The 19,370-nt window shown below is 52.0% G+C and overlaps 1 protein-coding gene across 6 annotated transcripts in view; it reads right to left on the reverse strand.

The window, feature by feature from the left end:
- LRSAM1 (leucine rich repeat and sterile alpha motif containing 1) overlaps positions 1-19,370 on the reverse strand; it is a 47,833-nt gene that overhangs the window by 26,795 nt on the left and 1,668 nt on the right. For 3 of the 6 annotated variants that reach the window (XM_006154083.2, XM_006154084.2, XM_006154082.2), the window contains 11 exons: positions 18,573-18,676; positions 18,119-18,175; positions 16,979-17,023; positions 15,994-16,071; positions 14,536-14,604; positions 12,322-12,406; positions 11,378-11,499; positions 10,593-10,694; positions 8,343-8,433; positions 3,668-3,798; positions 805-834 (listed from right to left, as the gene is read on the reverse strand). In XM_006154083.2, the coding sequence (XP_006154145.1) occupies positions 805-834; positions 3,668-3,798; positions 8,343-8,433; positions 10,593-10,694; positions 11,378-11,499; positions 12,322-12,406; positions 14,536-14,604; positions 15,994-16,071; positions 16,979-17,023; positions 18,119-18,175; positions 18,573-18,644 (882 nt within the window). In that variant the 5' untranslated portion in view covers positions 18,645-18,676. The remainder of the gene's footprint in view (positions 1-804; positions 835-3,667; positions 3,799-8,342; positions 8,434-10,592; positions 10,695-11,377; positions 11,500-12,321; positions 12,407-14,535; positions 14,605-15,993; positions 16,072-16,978; positions 17,024-18,118; positions 18,176-18,572; positions 18,677-19,370) is intronic. The other 3 variants (XM_006154086.2, XM_014590014.1, XM_006154085.2) reach the window with 2 other exon arrangements.

Genomic DNA, 19,370 nt, shown 5'->3' on the forward strand with positions numbered 1-19,370 from the left:
ACCAGCAGTTAGCGTAATGGCTATGTCGCTGGACTCCCATGTAGTCGACTGTGGCTCAAGTCCCGGACCTGGTGGCTTAAACTCATGCCAGGTGTGTGTGCATGTGTGCCCAAGATCCCGAGAGGAGAATGGAGGAGAAGGGATTGCGGCATGGCCATTCCCCCCAGGGGGGTGATTTCTCATTTTCTGTCTGTCTGTCTCTCTCTGTCTTTCTAGGGAGCACACGCTCCCTATAGCAAAAACCTCTCAAAAAAAAACACAAAAAAACAAAAAAAACCAAAAACTCATGCCGGGCGCATATGCATGTGTGCCCAAGATCCTGGGAAGAGAATGGAGGAGAAGGGATTGTAGCATGGCCATCCTCCTGGAGGGCGGTTTCTCATTTGCTGTCTCTCTGTCTCTCTCTGTCTCGACAGTGAGTGCACACATCCTTTAGCAAAAATCTCTATTAAAAAAAGTTTAAACATAAAGGTAGGCAGTTCACTGGCAGGGGCCGGTTGGGCTTACCCGGAGCCCGTCTCCTCATGGGAGAACGGAGACCTCTCCCAGCCATGTGAGGATGCAGCGAGAAATGCATGTGAGAGGAAAGCTTCGCTTCACCCTCTAGTTTAGAGCCAGGAAGAAGTCGTTGGCGCAAATACAAAAAGTTTGTGGAAAATCGTATTAAAATACAAGTTTATATTGATGCAAAAGAATTTTTTGTAATACAGTATACTTTTCCATAAACTTTTTTAAGACCCTTATATTTTGAGCTGAAATCTTTAATGAGAACAAAGAGAACAAGAAGAAAAGGCATTTTCTTACCTTCCTCCTCTCATAGTCTGAGAACCTGTTCTGAAGAGAAAAGAGACAGGGGTTAGGACGAGGCATGGCAGCACCTGCCCCAGAGTCCCCTGGCAGCCTGACATCACACAGGCGCCAACTGGAGCCATGGAAAGCGAAACGACACACCTCCTAATTGTCTGTTGTGTTTACATTGATAACATGGAGCACGGATGACTTTGTATTAAACCTCAAAACACACACACACACACACACACACACACACACACACAGGCGCACACACAGAGATTTTTTAAATGGTCCTTCTACTTAGTTGCCCTGCTCTGAGACCAGGACCAGTCTCTGAGTTGTAAAAGCAGAGTTCTATAAAGAAATAGAATTTTTCCTATATCAATGATGGGAGTATCCTTTTTTTTTTGAGAGAAAGGTTTTTGCTATAGGGTGCTTGTGCTCCCCAGGGAGACAGAGAGAGAAACAGAAACCGATAAATCACCCCCCAGGGGGAAGAGCCACACCATAATCCCTTCTCCTCCATTCTCCTTTTGGAATTTTGGGCATGTGTGCACATGCACCTGGCGTGGGTTTCAAGCTGCTGGACTCTAACCACGGTTGACCATGTAGGAATCCAGTGCCTTAACCATTTTGGGATCTGCTGGTCTCAAGAGTATACTTTTTAATTTAATCTTTAATTATATAGATAATATTTTAATATGTTCTCCTTGTAAAAATTTAAAATGTGGCATTCTTTTTTTTGAGCTTTTTTGTTTTTTTTTTTTTGCTATCGGGCAAGTGCACTTGTCAAAGAGACAGAAAGCGAGAAATCACCCCCCGGGGGGATGGCCACGTTGCAATCCCTTCTTCTCCGTTCTCTTCTTGGGATCTTGGGCACGCACGCACACATGCCTGCTGTGAGTTTAAGCCACCAGGTGGAATGGTAAAGGTGGCTTGATCCCACTTGGCCAGCTGTGTGATTTGAGTCTTGGACCTGGTGGCTTGAAAATGCTGCCAGGCACAGATACGTGTGTGCCCAAAATCCAAAGAGAAGAATAGAGGAGAAGGGATTATGATGTGGTCATCCCCCTGCGGGCATGCTCTCATTTTCCACCTCTCTCTATCTTCCTTTTGGCAAGCACACATGCCCTATAGCAAGAAGAAGAAGAGGAAGAGGGAGGAAGAGGAGGGGAGGAGGAGAGAGGAAGAGGAGAGGGGGAGAAGGGAAGGAGGGGGGAGGGAGAGGAGAGGGAGAGGAAGAGAAGAGGGGGGAAAAAAGGAAGGAGGGGAGAGAAAGAGGAGAGGGGGAGAAAGAGGAAGGAGGCGGCAGTGGCAGCAGCAGCATGCCAAACATTCCCACTCTGTGCTGGCTCCCTCCCACCCATACCCCTGACAGACATAACTAATTAACGGAATCAAGTCCATGCCTCCATATACATATAACACATACCATTTGTGCCTTTGGAAAAAATACATTTGCATATGTGTACATACATAAACTTTTTTTTTTGGAGAGATTTTTGCTATAGGGTGCGTGCGCTCGCCAGACAGAGAGAGATATAGAGACAGAAAGCGAGAAATCACCCCCCAGGGGGGATGGTCACACCGCAATCCCTTCTCCTCTATTCTCCTCTCGGGATCTTGGGCATGCACGCACACGCGCCCGGCATGAGTTTTAAGCCACCAGGTCCGGGATGCGAACCATGGTCGACTACGTGGGAGTCCAGCGACATAGCCATTACGCTAACTGCTGGTTCCCTACATACATAAACTTTTAAAATCAAGGTATAATTTACTTACTGTAAAGTCACCCTTTTTTAGTAAATGGTTCTATGAATTCTGATCAATTCAGAGTCATGTTACCTTAACCACAGCTAAGGTATACGACCAGGCCAGCTGTAATGCAGTGGTTAAGGGAGCCAGATCCCCAATAGCTGACCAAGGTCAAGTCCCGGCCCTGGTGGCTTGAAATACAAGCTGGTCACATGCACATGTGTGCCCTAAATCCCAACAGGATGGAGGAATGGAGGAAAGGAGACTGTGGGATGACCACACTCTGGGTCATGAGACACGCCCATTTAAAATTTGGACTTAGGGGACTTTACAACGTTAGTGGAAAACTGGAATCAACGTACAAGTAAATCAGCTTGAAATCATAGTATGGATTTTCCAAGAACTTTCTGAAGATCCCCTAGTCTACTGTCAAATTAGCCTCCAAAGTGGTGATACCAAGGTCCACTCTCAAGAGCAGTTTATGGGGACACCGTTTCCCGAGCTACTGGGAACAGAAACTACCAAGCCGACATGTGTGCCGTCTGTGGGAAATGGTATTCCATTGCTCTTTGAATGCATGTACCTCTGATGACCAGTCGGCTGGCATTTTCAAAAGTGTACTGACCATCTGTATTGTTCTCTTCCATGAAGGATCTGTTGCTATTTTTCTATTGGGATGGTTTTCTTCTTACTGACTTGGAGGAGTACTTTCTATGTTTGCTCTGCTAATCCTCTAACAGCCATGTATGTTGCAAATACTTCCTGAGAGTATAAACTGGCTCGATTTTCCCAACATGATCTCTTTCCTCTCCCATTCCTATTGCACTGTCAGAGGAAATGTAAACCACAAATGCACTCACAGCAGCAGTAGGAAACAGGAAGGGTGGCATCTAGGAACCAGAGACTGAGGAAGGAATCACTGGAAGACATGAAACCAAACCCACAGGCAGCTGCTGCTCCCCGCTCCCCGGTGATGGCCGCCTCTCCTACACACATGGTCTGAATGGAGGTGGACTCTAGTTTGGTGGAGGCATCCAGGGTCTGCAGCTCTGAATACCGCTCTCTGCCAACGTGCCAGTCCCTTCCCGCACACGCCTGCAGGCAGGTGGTCTCACCTTACCTGCCACTCAACTTCCTCCCTCGAGAACCTGTCCGTGGGCCCATCAGGACTGTCTCGGGAGTTCTCGGCTCCATCTTGCTCCAGGACTGGCAGCAGGTACTGAGAAGGGGGGTAGTATTCCAGCCCTGACTCTGCAAGAGACAGATGGAAGCGAGCTGACCACGAGGAAGGGACAGCACGGTCCCCAGAAACTCCCACTCCTGCAGCCCTGGTCCTTCTCTTCCTTCTGGAGCTTGCACTCCCCTCCCCGCAGTCCTGAGCTGATGCTGGTGCTGAGCCCTGGGTTAGGATTTGGCAGGTGCTCAGGAGATGTCAGTGAGCGACTCAATGCATCCGGCTGCCTCTTCATCCAAGTGAGAATGAAGTGGGAGAGAATGCCGGAGATTAGCAGAGAAACCAGGGACCAAGACCCAGCCTGACCAAGAATTTACCATTTCCTGCATGTGAGACCTTGGGCAGGACACTTTCCTTCTCTGGCCCTGTAGGGTTTCCTCCTGCATAATCTGAAAGGGCTGACCCCTAAACCCATTTCCTGTGGGCTGTTGCCTTTTTCTTGCTGACTGGGAGATGCTCTTTGCCTACTGTAGGTGGTGTCTCTGGGTCTAAATACGTGTAGCACCTATCTCCTTCCAGGTGGTAGCTTATCTTTTAACTTTGGTTATGGTGTCCTTCTGAATTGAATGAGTTTAATTTTTTTTTTTTTTAAGATGTGTGCATGGGGGGGCCAGCAGTTAGAGTAATGGCTATGTTGCTAGACTCCCATGTAGTCGACTGCGGCTCGAGTCCTGGACCCGGTGGCTTAAACTCATGCCGGGCACATGCGTGTGTGTGCCCAAGATCCCAAGAGGAGAATGGAGAAAGTATTATGGCGTGGCCATTCCACCACCCGGGGGGGGGTGATTTTTCACTTTCTGTCTCTCTGTCTCTCTCTGTCTTTCTGGTGAGCATACGTGCCCTATAGCAAAAACCTCTCTCAAAAAAAAAAAAAAATAAGATTTGTGCATGGGGGCAGAGATGGCACAGTGGTTACATTGCTGGACTCCCACATGGTAGACCAAGGTTCAAGTTCTGGACCCAGCAGCTTAAAACTCATGCCAAGAGTGAGTGCACACGTGAGCAAAATCCTGAGAGAAGAATGGAGGAGAAGGGATTGTGGCATGGCCATCCTTCCTGGGGGTGATTTCGCCCTTTCTGTCTGTGTGTCTCCAGTGAGCGCATGTGCCCTATAGCAAAAATCTTTCTTAAAAAAAAAAAAGATTTTTTCTTGGGGCCAGCAGATGGTGTAGTGGTTATATCACTGGACTCCCACATTGCTGACTGTGGTCCAAGTCTCAGACCTGGTGCCTTGAAAAATCACACCGGCTGGGGTCAGCAGATGGCATAGCGGTTATGTTGCTGGACCCTCACATCGTCGACCACTGTTCCGCTCCTAAACCTGGTGGCTTGAAACTCCCTCTGGGTGTGAATGAGTATGTGCCCAAGGTCCCAGAAGTAGAATAGAGGAGAAGAGACTGCCATGGACGTATCCCCTGAGGGGTGAGTTCTCGTTTTCTGTTTCATTTTCTGTTTCTCTGTCTCTCTCTGTGTCTTCAGTGAGCGCACGTGACCTATAGCAAAAATCTCTTAAACAGAAAGAAAGAAAATCATGCGGACTGTGTGAGTGTGTGTGTCCAAGATCCTGGGAAGAGAATAGAGAAGGGATGAAGGCAGGGCCAACCCTCCTGGGGAGTGATTTCTCACTTTCCCTTTTACTGTCTCTGTCTCTCTGGCAAGCACACACAGCCTATGGCAAAAGCCTATTAAAAAAGAGAAAAGAACCAGCAGATGGCGTAATGGTTACTTTGCTGGACTCCCACACAGTCGACTGCAGTTTGAGTTAGCTCATGCCTGGTGCGTGTGCGTGCATGCCCCAAATCCTGAGAGGAAAATGGAGGAGAATGGGTGTGGGCATCCTCCCGGGGGGGTGATTTCTCACTTTCTGTCTCTCTATCTCTCTGGCAAGCACATGTTCCCTATAGCAAAAATCTCTCTTAAAAAAAAGAAAAGATTTTTGCGATAAGGAGAGAGCGTGAGGTTACTGAAGAGAAGCAGAGAGAGAGGGGGACAGTGAGAAATCACCCCCTAGGGGGGCTGGCCATGCCGAAATTCCTTCTCCATTCTCTTCTCGGGATTTGGAGCATGTGCACACACACCCACTGTGATTCTTAGCTGCTGGGTCCAGAACTCGACCCACTCAATAGGCCGTGCGGCATTCAGCCACCTTAATCTCCCTGCCATTTGCTGGCCCCGCCCAGCTTAAATAAGTCGGAAGAGTATTCCTCAGGCTGGGTAGTGATGCACACACGTTCACGGCTTTACTCTTTGTCTACCTCATACCTAAATACTACGTAACATTAAGTTTTTATTTTTAGAGCTAGGGAGAGAGACAGAAACAGAGACAGGGAAAGTGTGAAATCATCCCCCAGGGGGATGGCCAAACCACACTCCCTTTTCCGCCATTCTCCTCTTGGGATTTTGGGCACACATAAAAATGCAACCAGTGTAATTTTTAAGTCACTGGGTCTGGGACTTGAACCTCAGTTGGCTGTGTGGGAATCCAGCATCTTAACCACCATGCCACCTGCTGGCCCCTAAAAATCTTATTTAGAAAAGTAGAGGGTTGAGTTTAGCTTAACTATCAGCCAGGGCGCACATTAGAGTTACCTGTTGTTCAGACACTGACATGGCTGCTGTGCGGCCTGGTCACTGTGCAATCGGTGTGTCATCCTCTCTCCTTTTTAAGCTTAAGTATAACATACAGAAAGGAGGGCAGGGGGCTACCCACAGCCTACTGGTTAAGGGAGCCAGGCCCCACATGGCCAATGGTGCAGTTCGAGCCTCGGCCCTGGTGGCTTGAAAAATACACCAGGCATGTGTGTATGTGAATGCCCCAAACCCCTAAAGGTGGAGAAACGGAGGAGAAGGGATTGCAGGTGCTGTCTCCCTCCATCTCTGTCTTTGCATCTCTCTGGCCAGTGCCATGTACCCTCTGGCAATTTATAAAAAGGAAAAGAGCACAAAGTCTTCCCAGACAGCTTGATGAATGCTTACATGAACACACCCTTGTAACCGGAAGTCAGTGCCGGCTCGAGCTCGGGGGCTGGCTGATTAGTGCACGAACTCCTCTGCACCTGGTTCTCTCGCTCTCTGCCTGTCCGTGAGAGTCACCCAGGCTGCTGCATGTAACAGTAGTTCATTCTCTCCAGCTGCTGTGTGATGTCAGACACGGGGATACGCAGTTTCTTTACCCATTCCACCACTGACAGACATCTGGGCTGCTTGCAGTTTGGGCTGCTACGAGGGTTTGGGGCTGCTGCGGACACTTTTGCATGTGGCTTTTGGCATGTATTTTCAGCACTTTTGTTGGGCATCCACTTAGGCATGGAGCTTCTGGGGCATGAGGCACTTACATACTCAAGTGGGTAGAAACTGTTCAATATTATTGTTTTTTAGAGATTTTTGCCAGAGGGTGTGTACGTTTGCCGGGGTGAGAGAGACAGAGTCGGTGAGAGGGAAAGTGAGAAATCATCCCCCTGGGGTGGGTGGTCACATCACAATCCCTTCTCCATTCTCCTCCTAGGATCTTGGGCACACACGCACATGTGCCCAGTGTGATTTTCAAGCCACTGGGTCCGGCAGGCCAGGCCCGTGGGAGTCCAGCAATATAACTACTATGCCATTTGCTGGCCCCAAAATTGCTAAGAATTTTAAAAGTAATTTTCAGTTTATATTCCCACATGCAACGAATAGGACTCCGTATGTGCCGTTCCTACATCTTTGTCAATTCTTTCTTATTTTTTAGCTTTGCCATGGGGCATGTGCACTTGCCGGACAGAAAAGAAACAGAGAGGGGACCAGCAAGTGGCATGGTGGTTAAGGCGCTGGACACTCCCACATGGCCAACCACGGTTTGAGTCCTGGACCTGGTGGACACTTTTCTTTCCTCTCCCCCCCCCCCCCCCGTGTATCTCTCTCTGGTCAATTTTAAATTGATGAATGAATAAATAAAATTAAATAAATAAATTTTTTAAAGTATTAAAAAAAAAAGAGAAAAAAACCAGAGAGAGTCATTGAGAGGGAAAGTGAGAGATTACCCCTCAGGGGAGATGACCATGTTGTAATCCCTTTTCCTCCACTCTCTTAGGATTTTGAGCATGCACACACAAGTGCTTGCTGCTGGGTTCAGGATTTGAACTGCACAGTCAGCCATGTGGGATTGGCCACCTTATCCACCACACCCCTGCGACCTGTCACTCCCCATCTTTCCTCTCTGTGTGTGCACACTCCAGCCTCCTTTCTCCACCATGCTTCTGGCTCCCCACTCCTAAAATCCTTCAGCAAGGCACCTCCTCCTGCTGGGAAGGCCCTTGCCCGTCTAAGTCCTAACCACTCTCAGGGTTAGCTGAGCCACTTTCTCACATGGCCTTCCACATGGCCCCAACCTGAATGAGGCCCAGCACGCCCGTTACACGCTCACGTGACCACAGTCTGTCGGTCTATTTCCCTGTGTGATCATTTGTTCTGCCTGCTTCCGTCGTAGGACCTTGATCTCCGGGAGGCAGGGACTGTGGCCAGCACATGCCCAGTGGGGTCAGGCTTCCTCGCTGAGGCGAGCAGGCAGGTGGCCTGGCTTTACCTTTGCACAGGAACTGCTGAATGGCCGCGGTGCCGGCGCTGCACACCTCCTGCGGGGGGTAGACCATGGATGAGGAGTCGAGGCTCAGCGTCTGTGGACATAGGGACCGTCTTTACTGTGAGGCTGGCCTCCCTGCTCAGCACAGTGGGAAGCCACCCGATTTCGCTGTTTGCGTGCCCACTGTCTGTCTCCCCGCCCAGCAGGGGGCGCACCGAGGACGGGAAAGGCTGTGCTGCCCAGTTCCTTCTTACTGGATCCCCGCACCCAGGACACGCCTGGCATGGCTAAGGCTTTGCGGTTTTGTTTTTTTTTTCCTAATTTGCTATAGGTCACGTGCACTTGCTGAAAAGATGCAGAGAGAGAGAAAGAAATAAAGCACCCCCTTATGGGGGAGGGACCATGCAGCAACGCCCTGTCTTCCATTTTCTTCTTGGGATTTTGGGCACACATGCACACACATCTGGGGTGTTTTTCAAGCTGCTGGGTCTGGGACTTGAACTGCACTGTTGTCAATTTGGGATCCGGCTACCTTAACCACACCACTGGCTGGCCTGAGGCCTGGAAGTTTTATTTGTCCCACTGCAGCTGGGTCAGTATTTTAATGCACGTGTACATATATATATATATTATATATGTGCGTGTGTGTGTGTGTATTTTTTTAGGTTTTTTGTCATAAGTGCATGTGCTCACCAGAGAGACAGAGACAGAGACAGAGGGGAAAACTAGATGCAGTATGACTTTTTAAGCAAAACAAGACAAAGGTTCATCAGAGCATGCACACATGTGCTTACGTGCTTACAAAGCTCAGGAAGGGGGGGCTTCGGTTCCTACACCCCACAAAGCTGTACCCACCCATGGTGTGAGTTTTTAGATAGAGCCCTCTTCTTGCCAGCTTCTTCCAACCTGATCCACTGAGTGCAGGCAGGAATACCTGAGGCCTCTCAGGAACAAACATGCTCTGGGCCCTGAGGGCCGGGGAGTACTGGAGTAGGGAAGGCCTAGGAAGTTGTTTGCAGCAACACTGATGCAGGGCAGTAAGGGTGGCTCAGGCCCCCCAGTCCTGGCCAGCACAGCCTCGCATGCAGCAGGGTCGTGTGAATACACATTGCACGTGTATTAGGTGAAAACTCCTGTCTCTGGGGGGAGGAGGCAAGGGGGTCCCAGAGCAGAAAACTCCACCCGGAAGCCGATCTAAAGCAAATGAACCTGACACAGGTAGTATTAGTCACCGTCAGAAAAGTGCGGAGGCTTAGGAGCATGGACTCCGGGCTGCATTGCCTGGGGAGGTGGCTACGAGTCACATGCAGCCATTTAAGTACTGAATTTTAGGGGGGCACATGATAGCAGTAAAACTGATGCTCTTTGGGGCAGCCCCATAACTAAGCAGTTAACAAGGCCAGATCCTAAAGGTTGACTGTGATTCAAATCCCACCCCTGGCAGCTTGAAAAATAGCAAACTCATACACACATGTGCTCAAATCCCGACAGCATGGGGAAATGGAAGAGAAAAGATTGTAGTGTGACCACATCCCCTCAGGGAGTGCTTTCTCTTTCTCTCTCTGTGTCTCTCTGGCAAGTGCACCTGCTCTCTGGCATGGAAAAGAAATGAAACACGAGAACTGGTGTAAAACGAATCACTCCGGGAGCTCTTGGTAGATGTCGGAGAGCAGCTTCAGGGTTAGGGAGGCGCGCTCTGGGCTGCGTGGTCTAACATAGCAGCAGTTGGGCGCCGGCAACTGCTTATAACACGCTCGCTAAAACCCAGCGGGGTCGACGTGCACTTCTCGGAGGCGCCAGCACGTTTCAAGGACTAGCAGCCACGCGGGGACGGTGGCCACCATTCGCACATTCCCATCACCACAGACAGTTCCAGTGAATGTCATGGAAAACAGCCACAACAACCAGCCACAACGGCTTGTCTCTCCAGGCCACCCATTCTCAGGCCGGCTGCCTCCGAGGACGGGGACCAGCCCCTGAGGTTGGCCATGTCCCTTTGGGCATCGCTGTGCTCACCCACCCTCGGGCAGATGCTTCTGCCCAGCAACCTGGCTTGAGGGGTATCTACTGGGGGTCATGAGGGGATTCCAGATGCCTGGCCAGACTGTCACCGCGAGTAGATGAGTCCCCATTCCACTGAGGTGACGCATGCAGGGCGCTGGACTGCACTGCCGGATTCCCACCCCACTCTGCTCTTACTAACCGTGGACAGCGGGCAGGCTCCCTGCACTGTGTGTGTCTCAGCTTCTTCACCTGCAAAATGGCTCCAAAGTATTGCCTCGTGAGACGTAAGAGCACAAACTCCAACGGCACTGCCCGGTGCGGCGGCCACGTGTGACCGTGTAGGTTTAAATTCTAGGGGTGGAGAGGAGCGCAGTGGTACGACACAACGTTCTGCAAAGCTGATCACACAGGAAGGTCCAGGGAGCTGGTGCAGCCAGGGACTTGGCCTGAGAGAGCACTAGAAACACGTGACCTGCCTCATGGCTGTGAGCGCCACCTGTCTGTCAGTCCTGTTATGGGTCGAACTGTGCCTCTCCCAATTCACACATCGAGGTCCTAACCCCTGGACCTCAGAGTGTGCCATATCCGGAGAGAGGTCGTTAAGGAGGCCATTAAGTCAAGGGCAGGTCACCGGGCTGGACCCTACCGCGGTACAACTGGTGACCTAAGAAGGGGTGTGGACACACAGGTTGGGGGACGGTCATGTGAAGACACAGGGAGGAAACCAGCCTCTGAGGACAGCGGTGTCCAGAGAAACCACCTGGCTGACACCTTGAGCTTGGACTTCAGCTGCCGGGATTGTGGGACAGGACAGGAGTGCATGGAACCCTGCCTGCAGTCCTTCGTCACAGCAGCCTGAGCCGAGTCACACAGGTCCTGCAAGTGCTCCCTGGCCTCTCCCCACCACCTCATCTTCCAAGGGGACTTGGCTTCTGCCAAGACCAGCACCCTGTGACCAGGGCAGGCACTCGGGAATGTGGGTGGGAGGGTGGGGCCAGGCACAGAGCCCTGGGTGACAAGGGCCCCCCGCTTACCTCCAGGGTCCGGACGTGGGCCAGCATCTGCGGCAGCCTCCGCACCTCATTCTCGCTGACATCCAGGGTGCGCAGGCTACGGAGCTCCCCCAGGGAGTCTGGCAGCTCCTTCAGCCTGTTGCCTGGAGAGGTACCAAGGGCTCAGCATGACCCCTCCCAAGGCCTGACACCTGCTTCCTGCCTGACACCCAGTAGGACAGGGGACAGGCTGGGGGGTCCAGGGCCTACTCTGACCCCCCTGCATGTGCTGGGTTTTGGGGTGTGTGTAACAGCACAGAGGTGGAGTGTGGGGTCGACTCCCACCGCTGCCTACTAGCTAGGTGACGGGACAGCAGCCTGCCGCCCAGGTTTCTGATCTGCAGAGCAGGGATGACAGGCATCCCGGAGACTCAAGGGGAGGGTGCAGGAGGTCCCAGCACATGCCCAACTCGCGGTGGCCAGTGGGCACCCGGGGCTCCACCATCGTCTTCACTATTCTCACACTACAACTGGGTAGAGGAGCGTCCTGTGGACCGAGCGTGAGAGGACAGGAAGGAGAAGGGAAAGCACTGCGCGGTGACAGCACCTGACAGCGGGATCAAGGCTGTCCCCAGCCCACTGGGTGGTCTTGAGCAAGCCCCGCCCCAGTCTCACTTCCACCTGTAAACCGGGGGTAACGCGGCTGCTAACTCTGTGGGCCTCACTACCAGGCTGCGGGCACACCGGGGCCTGGCTGTCGACCCCATCTGCCCTCCGCCCCACAGGGAGTCACAAGACCCCTCCAGACACCCTGCCTGTTGTCACAGTGGAGACAGATGGACTTAGCAGGTCAGGTCAGTGCACAGCCACAGCTGCAGCCTGGCCGCCCTCACGCTCCTGGGCTCCCAAGGGCAGCCCTCGGTGACCCCGCTGGGACAGCCCAGAGCAGACCGAGGGCCACCTGCACAGGACTCTCTGACTCGTACCTTTCACATTGAGGGTCTGGAGCTGCGTCAGGTTCCCGATGGAATGAGGCAGATATGTCAGCTGATTCCGTTCCACATTCAATACCTAAGAGAAAGGAAGGAACGACACGAGAACGGACACAGACAGCAGTGACTACCCCTGCCTTGGGCCTCCTCTGGGCACGACACCCACCTGCCTTTACCTCCTCCTACCAGCCCTGTGAGGGAGCTATAGCCTTCCTATCCCATTTGGGAGCTGAGAAAACAGGCTCCGAGTGGCGCAGTGGGGCTGAGGCCCCACTGTTTACATTGACCACAAAATGCCCAGTAACCACCACGGGAGGGACAGAGCATGAGGGGCTCACAGCCTGGGGGTCCGGGAGAGGCAGCACATGATCGGGCTCTGGTCAGCCGGATGTAAGGAGGAAACAGCCGAGGCAGGCCGGGTGATCTGTCCAGGTCTCAAGGCCAGCGGCTGGGGTGCTGGGATAGGAACCTGGGCTCCATGGATTCAGAGGCCTGTTCCCTCTCAGTGAGGCTCTGCCCCGCCCTACGCGCTCAGCAGCCATTAAAAAAGTATATGCAGTGGAAAGCCAAGTACCATTAGAAATAATGCAGCCAGTGAATATTTAATGAACCAAAGACGGTGGGGAAGTAGGTCAGTCAACAAACGTGACAGCAGAGGGTGCAGAAATTCTGCAAAAACATGCAGATGACAAAAAAGCCCAGACCCATGCCAAGGTACTGGTGTGGCTCCGAGTGGCAGCAATGACTGCTGAGCTGCTGCATGACAGCTATGTGTCCCTGGGCAAGTCACTGTCATCTCTCTGGACCTGGCTTCTCTCTGTAAACTGGGCCCACAGAGAGGAGCTGCCCATTCACAACCCTTCTCAGGCTTCTCCCTGTGCTGGGCAGGGTGCCAGGCAGGAGCCGCCCTCACAGAGATGACCTTCCAGTCGGGGAGATGGTCGATAGGCCAGGAAACACGTGCCTACTAATCATGGTGGCAATGATTGCTCTCCGGAAATAAGCCAGGTACAGACAGCAAGAACAGGGAGCCACTTAGGCAGGGTGGCAGGGAGGGCTCACAGAGACAGTAGGGCAAGAGATGAAGGGTGAGCCCAAATGGCCCCACCAAGATCCTGGGGGAGAGGCCCTGCTGGGTGGTACACAGGGGACAGAGGGTTTTGGAGCTGAAGACAGCCAGCCAAGTGGAGGAGCAGGGGGCTAGGAGGACAGGTGGGCCCATTGTCTGGGCCCTTTTGTGTCCTAGAAGAGCACAGGTGTCTACCTAAGTGGATGCGAGACCACTTCCGTCTCTGCCAGGGCAACACTAACGCCTGCCTCCAGGGTGGCTGTGAGGAACTGGCAAATACCGTCAAAGGCCTGCTTAGCTCGGGGCTGGCATGGAGCGAGCCAGGCTCTTACTGACAGGAGTAGGAGGGAGACAGTGTCGGAGTGCTGACTGCCCCCGGAAGGCAGGCTCACGGGGTACTTTTATTCTACAGAGCTGTGCAAGCTCATAACAAACCCACAAGAAGCTCAGGCCAAGAGTGCAGTGGAGGGAACCAGCAGTTAGCGTAATGGCTATGTCACTGGACTCCCACGTAGTCGACCGCGGTTCGTGTCCCGGACCCGGTGGCTTAAAACTCACGCCGGGCGCGTGTGCGTGCATGCCCAAGATCCCGAGAGGAGAATGGAGGAGAAGGGATTGCAGCGTGACCATCCCCTCTGGGGGGTGATTTCTCGCTTTCTGTCTCTATGTCTCTGTCTGTCTGTCTGGCGAGCGCACGCGCCCTACAGTGAAAATCTCTCCCCCAAAAAAAAGAGTGCAGTGGACACCACAGCCCACACTGCAGGGCTGAGGGTGTCCTTGGGTGTCTCAAAAGCAGAGAGGTCAGGTGTGGCAGTGGCAATGCAGTTACATCCACGAGGGAAAGGTCTCGGGTCTGCATCCTGGGCCCTCCCCGAGCACGCTCGGCACTGAGTGTGCACGTGTCTGTAATCCAGGCTGGCTGACCGCGGCAGATGGTGGCGTGAAGACCCTGCTGGGATCACCTGTCTCTCTCTCACACACACAGAAAAAGAAAGGTATGTGTGTTAAGTAAAAAGCAAAGTGGAGGGTGGAGCTGACGCTCGTTTGTACTGGCCAGGGCCACACAGCACTGCAGGTCCCCTGACTGCGATTTCTCACTTCTGCGAGGAGAGGTGGGTTCCTGTTCCCTGCAGCTTTACCTGGAGGGCTGTCAGCTGCCCTATATCATCAGGAAGGGTTGAAAGCTGATTACTGTGGAGGTCCAGAACCTGCAGAAAAACAGACCCCACAGTTACCAACTGAGAAAGTCCCTCAGAGTCCAGGCTCCAAGCAGCAAGAAGGTGCCCCGCGTCTCTGCTCTTGCAAGGAGCACCCAGACCTTCCCTTCCAACTACGTGCTGATCATTCCCACATCGCTCTCCTCCAAACTGTTATACCACCTCCCTCCTTTATGTGTGGACTACTTTTACTGTTAAGTGAGAAAGACATGCTATAAGACGTATGCATAGATATTCATGCATTAAAAAAACACTGCATAGTATAAATGCATATTTGTGGAGGAAAAAGGCCATCAAATATGCAATGAAGTATTACTAGTGCTTCCCTAGAATGGGAAATACATGTTTCCTCCCTTTTCTTTGCTTAATTGCATTCGTTAATTTTCTAACAATGAAAATGAGCAAAAGAGGCCTAGCAGAAATATATGCATATATAAATATAACATGGTCTTCAAAAGTTCCTGGAAAATACATATTATAAAAAAATTATGCATAGGTTTCAAACATTTTTTTGAACCAAAATAAACTTGTGCTTTACTTTCTTTCTTTTTTCTGGAGAGGTTTTTGCTATAGGGCGGGTGTGCTCGCCAGACAGACAGAGAGAGACAGAGAAATAGAAAGCGAGAAATCACCCCCCAGGGAGGATGGCCACGCTGCAATCCCTTCTCCTGTGGTTTCCTCTGGGGATCTTGGGCACGCATGCACACGTGCCCGGCGTGAGTTTAAGCCACCGCGTCCGGGACTCGAACTGAGGTCGACTACGTGGGAGTCCAGCGACATAGCCATTACGCTAACTGCTGGTCCCGTGCTTTACTTACATTTCCCACAAATTTTCTGAAGCCCCCTCACTCATGCATACATATGTATATATGACATATATGAACTAGAAATACACATCAACATAAAATATATATCTTAAAATACTCTCTTCTGGATACAAAAATACAGCACACTGGACAGAATGATATAAAGAGGTGGGAACTGCCCCAACCCCAGGGGCCAGACGAATGGTGGGTGTGCTCTGATGCCTATACCCTCGGCGTGCACCCTACCCTCACGGGCTCATGTTCACGCTGAATGACCAGGCGTCCCAGCAGGTCACTGACCACACCGTGCCCTGCGTGTCCCTCCTGCTCTATCAGTGCCTCGCTCTCCGGTGTACTCGTATGAGGCTGACTTGGCTCCCACCTGCCATGTAAACTTGCCCAGGATGGGGTCAGGGCAGCTCTCTGTCCCCTCCCTACCCACAGCACATAGACATGTGCTGGTGTGGCCTGGGTTGAGCTGTATGAGGCCCGGCTGGCATGAAGGTCAGTAGAGCAGCCGTAAGGGGGCGGGAAGCTGGGCCACCCGGAAGCTGAACCTGGCGATGGTCCTTACCTTGATAGTTGCGAGACTCAGGAGGCTGCAGGACTTGGGAAGCAGGGAGGTCAGGTGATTTGTGTGGACGATCAACACCTGTGTGGGAAGGCAATGTGAAACCTCAGGTTGAAGAACAGTGGTGAGTGAAGGCCAAAGGCTTGCAGACACCATGATGGGGATGCTGTTAGAACCCTAGAGCCCAGACGTGGACCCAGATGCCCTTCAGAATCAAGACTTTAGGGGCCTAATTCAATCTTCCATCTCAAGAAGAAATCACCCTGCAGCGTCTTGATCTTAACCTTCGTCTGCTTCGGCCTCTTTACCTGGGAACCAGAGAGAGCAGGAGTGCTCGCCTCTGAGGGAGCCCAGGGCTGGCACGTGTCCAGTGCCCGACTGTGTCAAATATTGCTGCTTCTTTAGGCATTGGCCACTGCTTTAGTGCTGCCAGTGCCAGGCAGCTCCCTCCTCTGTTCTGGGACACTTTTTACGTATCTTGATTTAGATGCTTCATTACAGAATGCCTACCATCTGCACTCTAAGGGTTATACTCCTTTGGAAAACCTTTCATTCCTTCTTAATCCCCCGGGGGTACCAGAATGAAATGAGGGTAGCTTGCGTTATCATGACAACGGGGGGTGGAGAAGCATGTACTACACCGCAGCCATGACACTGTGCACATTTGTACCGCTACCTGTCCCTCACAGCACCTCTGAGAGACTACAACTACAAATGTTCGCATGTCACAGATGAAGAAACTGAGATGTAAGAGTTTAAGGAAGTTACCCAAGTCACAAAGCCAGCGAGGGGCAGAGCCAGGATGTGACCCAGGGCTGCCTGACTCCACTGCCTGCTCCCCTGACCGTGAAGACCCCTGCTGCAAGCTGACAGGTGAGAACCAGAGAGAAGGAGGAGTCTATGCCAAGAACAGCTCCTAAGTGCCCACGTGGTTTTAAAAGAGCAAACGTATAGTAAGCAACTCCCTGAAAAGGAAGACCCTCCTCACCTTCTTCTGCAGAACTTTGCACGTTGCAAAGGCCCCAAATGGAATCTAAGATAAAATAGAAAAAGGGGTGAGTGTCTCACCTCTTGCCAGATTTTCATTTGTTCTCTGGATGTCTGTGAGGGGAGATGGGCAGGGGTAGGGATGGGGGGCAAAATGCAGCAAGGGGGACGCTGGCAAGGAAGTTTGCTGGGGATGTGGTTATCTCGTCTCCCACCAGCTGCCAGGAGCCTGCACCCACCCTCCTCTGCCCATCCCAAACCCAGGCTAGAGGGCCCCAGACTCCTCCAGCACCCAGGAATCAGTGGGTACACTTCCTAACTGGAGTCTTTGGTTCTTGTGGACTATTTTGAGGCCATAAGATCATCTCAATTCTTTGGACAAGAAATAAAAATCTAAGAAAATATTTTTTTTTCTTTCTATTTTTTGGAGAGGTTTTTTGTTTTTTGCTATAGGGCACATGCACTTGCCAGAAAAACAGAGACAGAGAGACAGAAAGCGAGAAATCACCCCCCAGGGGGATGGTCACACGACAATCTCTTCTCCTCCATTCTCCTCCTGGGATCTTGGGCACACACGCATATGTGCCTGGAGTGAGTTTAAGCCATCGGGTCCAGGACTCAAAATGCAGTTGACTACATGGGAGTCCAGTGACATAGCCATTAGACTAACTGCTGGTCCCTTCTTTTCTTTTCTTTTCTTTTCTCTTCTTTTCTTTGCCAAGAACAGCTCCTAAATGCCCATGTGGTTTCCCCTTTCCTTCTTTCTTTCTCTCTTTCTCCTCTCCTTCCTTCCTTTTAAGGTTTTTGCCATAGGGCACATGTACTCACTGGGGAGAGAGACACAGAGAGAGGGAAAGTGAATCACCCCCAAGAGGTTGACCACGCTGCAATCCCTTCTCCTTCATTCTTCTCTTGAGATTTTGGGCACATATTCACACACACCTGGCATGATATTCAAGTTACCAGGAGTGGGACTCGAACCGTGGTTGAGCATGTGAGAGTACAGTGCCTTAACTACTATGCCACTAGCTGATCCCGCTTCTGGGCTTTTTAAAAGTCTAGTCCACATCTATTTTTCTGCACATGAGCCAAGAAAACAGGAGAGACCCAATGCACAGCCTGCACCCTACCCTCAGTTTACCTCTGAGAGCTCGCATTTAGAGATGTCCAGAATGTCATCTGCCCCAGCTTCTTTTGCCTAAAGATAAAGAGAATTTTGTGTCAGGGGAAGGTGATTAAACAGAACAGCCTCACAGAGAGGACAATCCAAGCAAAGAAACATGGAATTAAGGAACTGTAAGGATCCATAGACCCCTTGTGGTTCCCTGGCCCATTCCACAGGTAGACCAGTGACCCCCACTTTCCTGGAGCTGGGGGCCCACAGGGGAGAGGAATGGAACGGGCAGTGGCAGGTGCACGCAGTTCACGCAGGGGGGATGCAGCAGGGCCTCACTGGCTTGGCCTAAGTCAGAGGTTTCTTCAGGCTGGAGGTGGTGCAGATGAGAGGGAGCACAGCTTGTCTGGGCAGTGCAGAGCCCTGTTTCACAGGCAGAAAGGGAGATGGGAGCCGATAAATGAAATCCCCTTTCCCTCACCAGACACATCTGGTACTCCAGGCGTTTCCGAGCCTCCTCGCTAGGTTTCCGCTTCCGGAAGAAGAGTGGCATCCTTCCTTTTTCCCAGAGCAGTCTTCAGGACCCTGGGGCATGGGAGAGCAGTTAGGGCCTGGGGAAGCTGGCACAGGACCCGGCCCCGGCCCCAGGGACAGTGCACAGTAACAGCCGTGCTCGGTGCTCCCTGTTCTAAATTGACAATGACAAGCAGTGGGACGGGATGGAAAGACTGTAGATGCAGCCAAGTGACCTGGTTAGGCCCACATGTGGCCGGACCCACTGAGAGTCCTTGACACCCCCGTTTCCCAGTCTGTGCCTGAGTCTCTCCTCAATGTTCCAGAAGTTTCCTCAGGTCCTTCCCAGGGGTGTTCCTCGAGGACTCTGTCAGACTCAGCTGGTGAATCACTCCTAGCTCCCGAAACATGGTCAGAGTGGCACTTAACGATCCGAACCATGACCTCCGGGAGTCCACCTCCATCATAAGCGAAGATCTCTCCGTCAGGCACCCTATCACCCTCACAGTCATCATCATCCTGTTTGGTTCTCACCGGAGCCCTGATTACAGTGAAGACGCTGATGCTCATTAAGTCAGTGACCTGGTTGCTCAGCTTGGATCATGGCACGCCCAGCCTGGAATCCTGGTCATTCAGGTCCCAGCGTGGGGAGTTTGCCCCACTCCTTGGAGCCCAAACAACACGGCACACACTCACTACACTGTCCTGAGCCCAGAAGCCAGGCCCTCGGTGCCCGCTGGGGACAGCAAATGTCCGGGCTCGGGGG

This window comes from Tupaia chinensis, unplaced genomic scaffold (genome assembly GCF_000334495.1).
Source record: "Tupaia chinensis unplaced genomic scaffold, TupChi_1.0 Scaffold000394_1, whole genome shotgun sequence".
Classification (NCBI taxonomy): domain Eukaryota; kingdom Metazoa; phylum Chordata; class Mammalia; order Scandentia; family Tupaiidae; genus Tupaia; species Tupaia belangeri.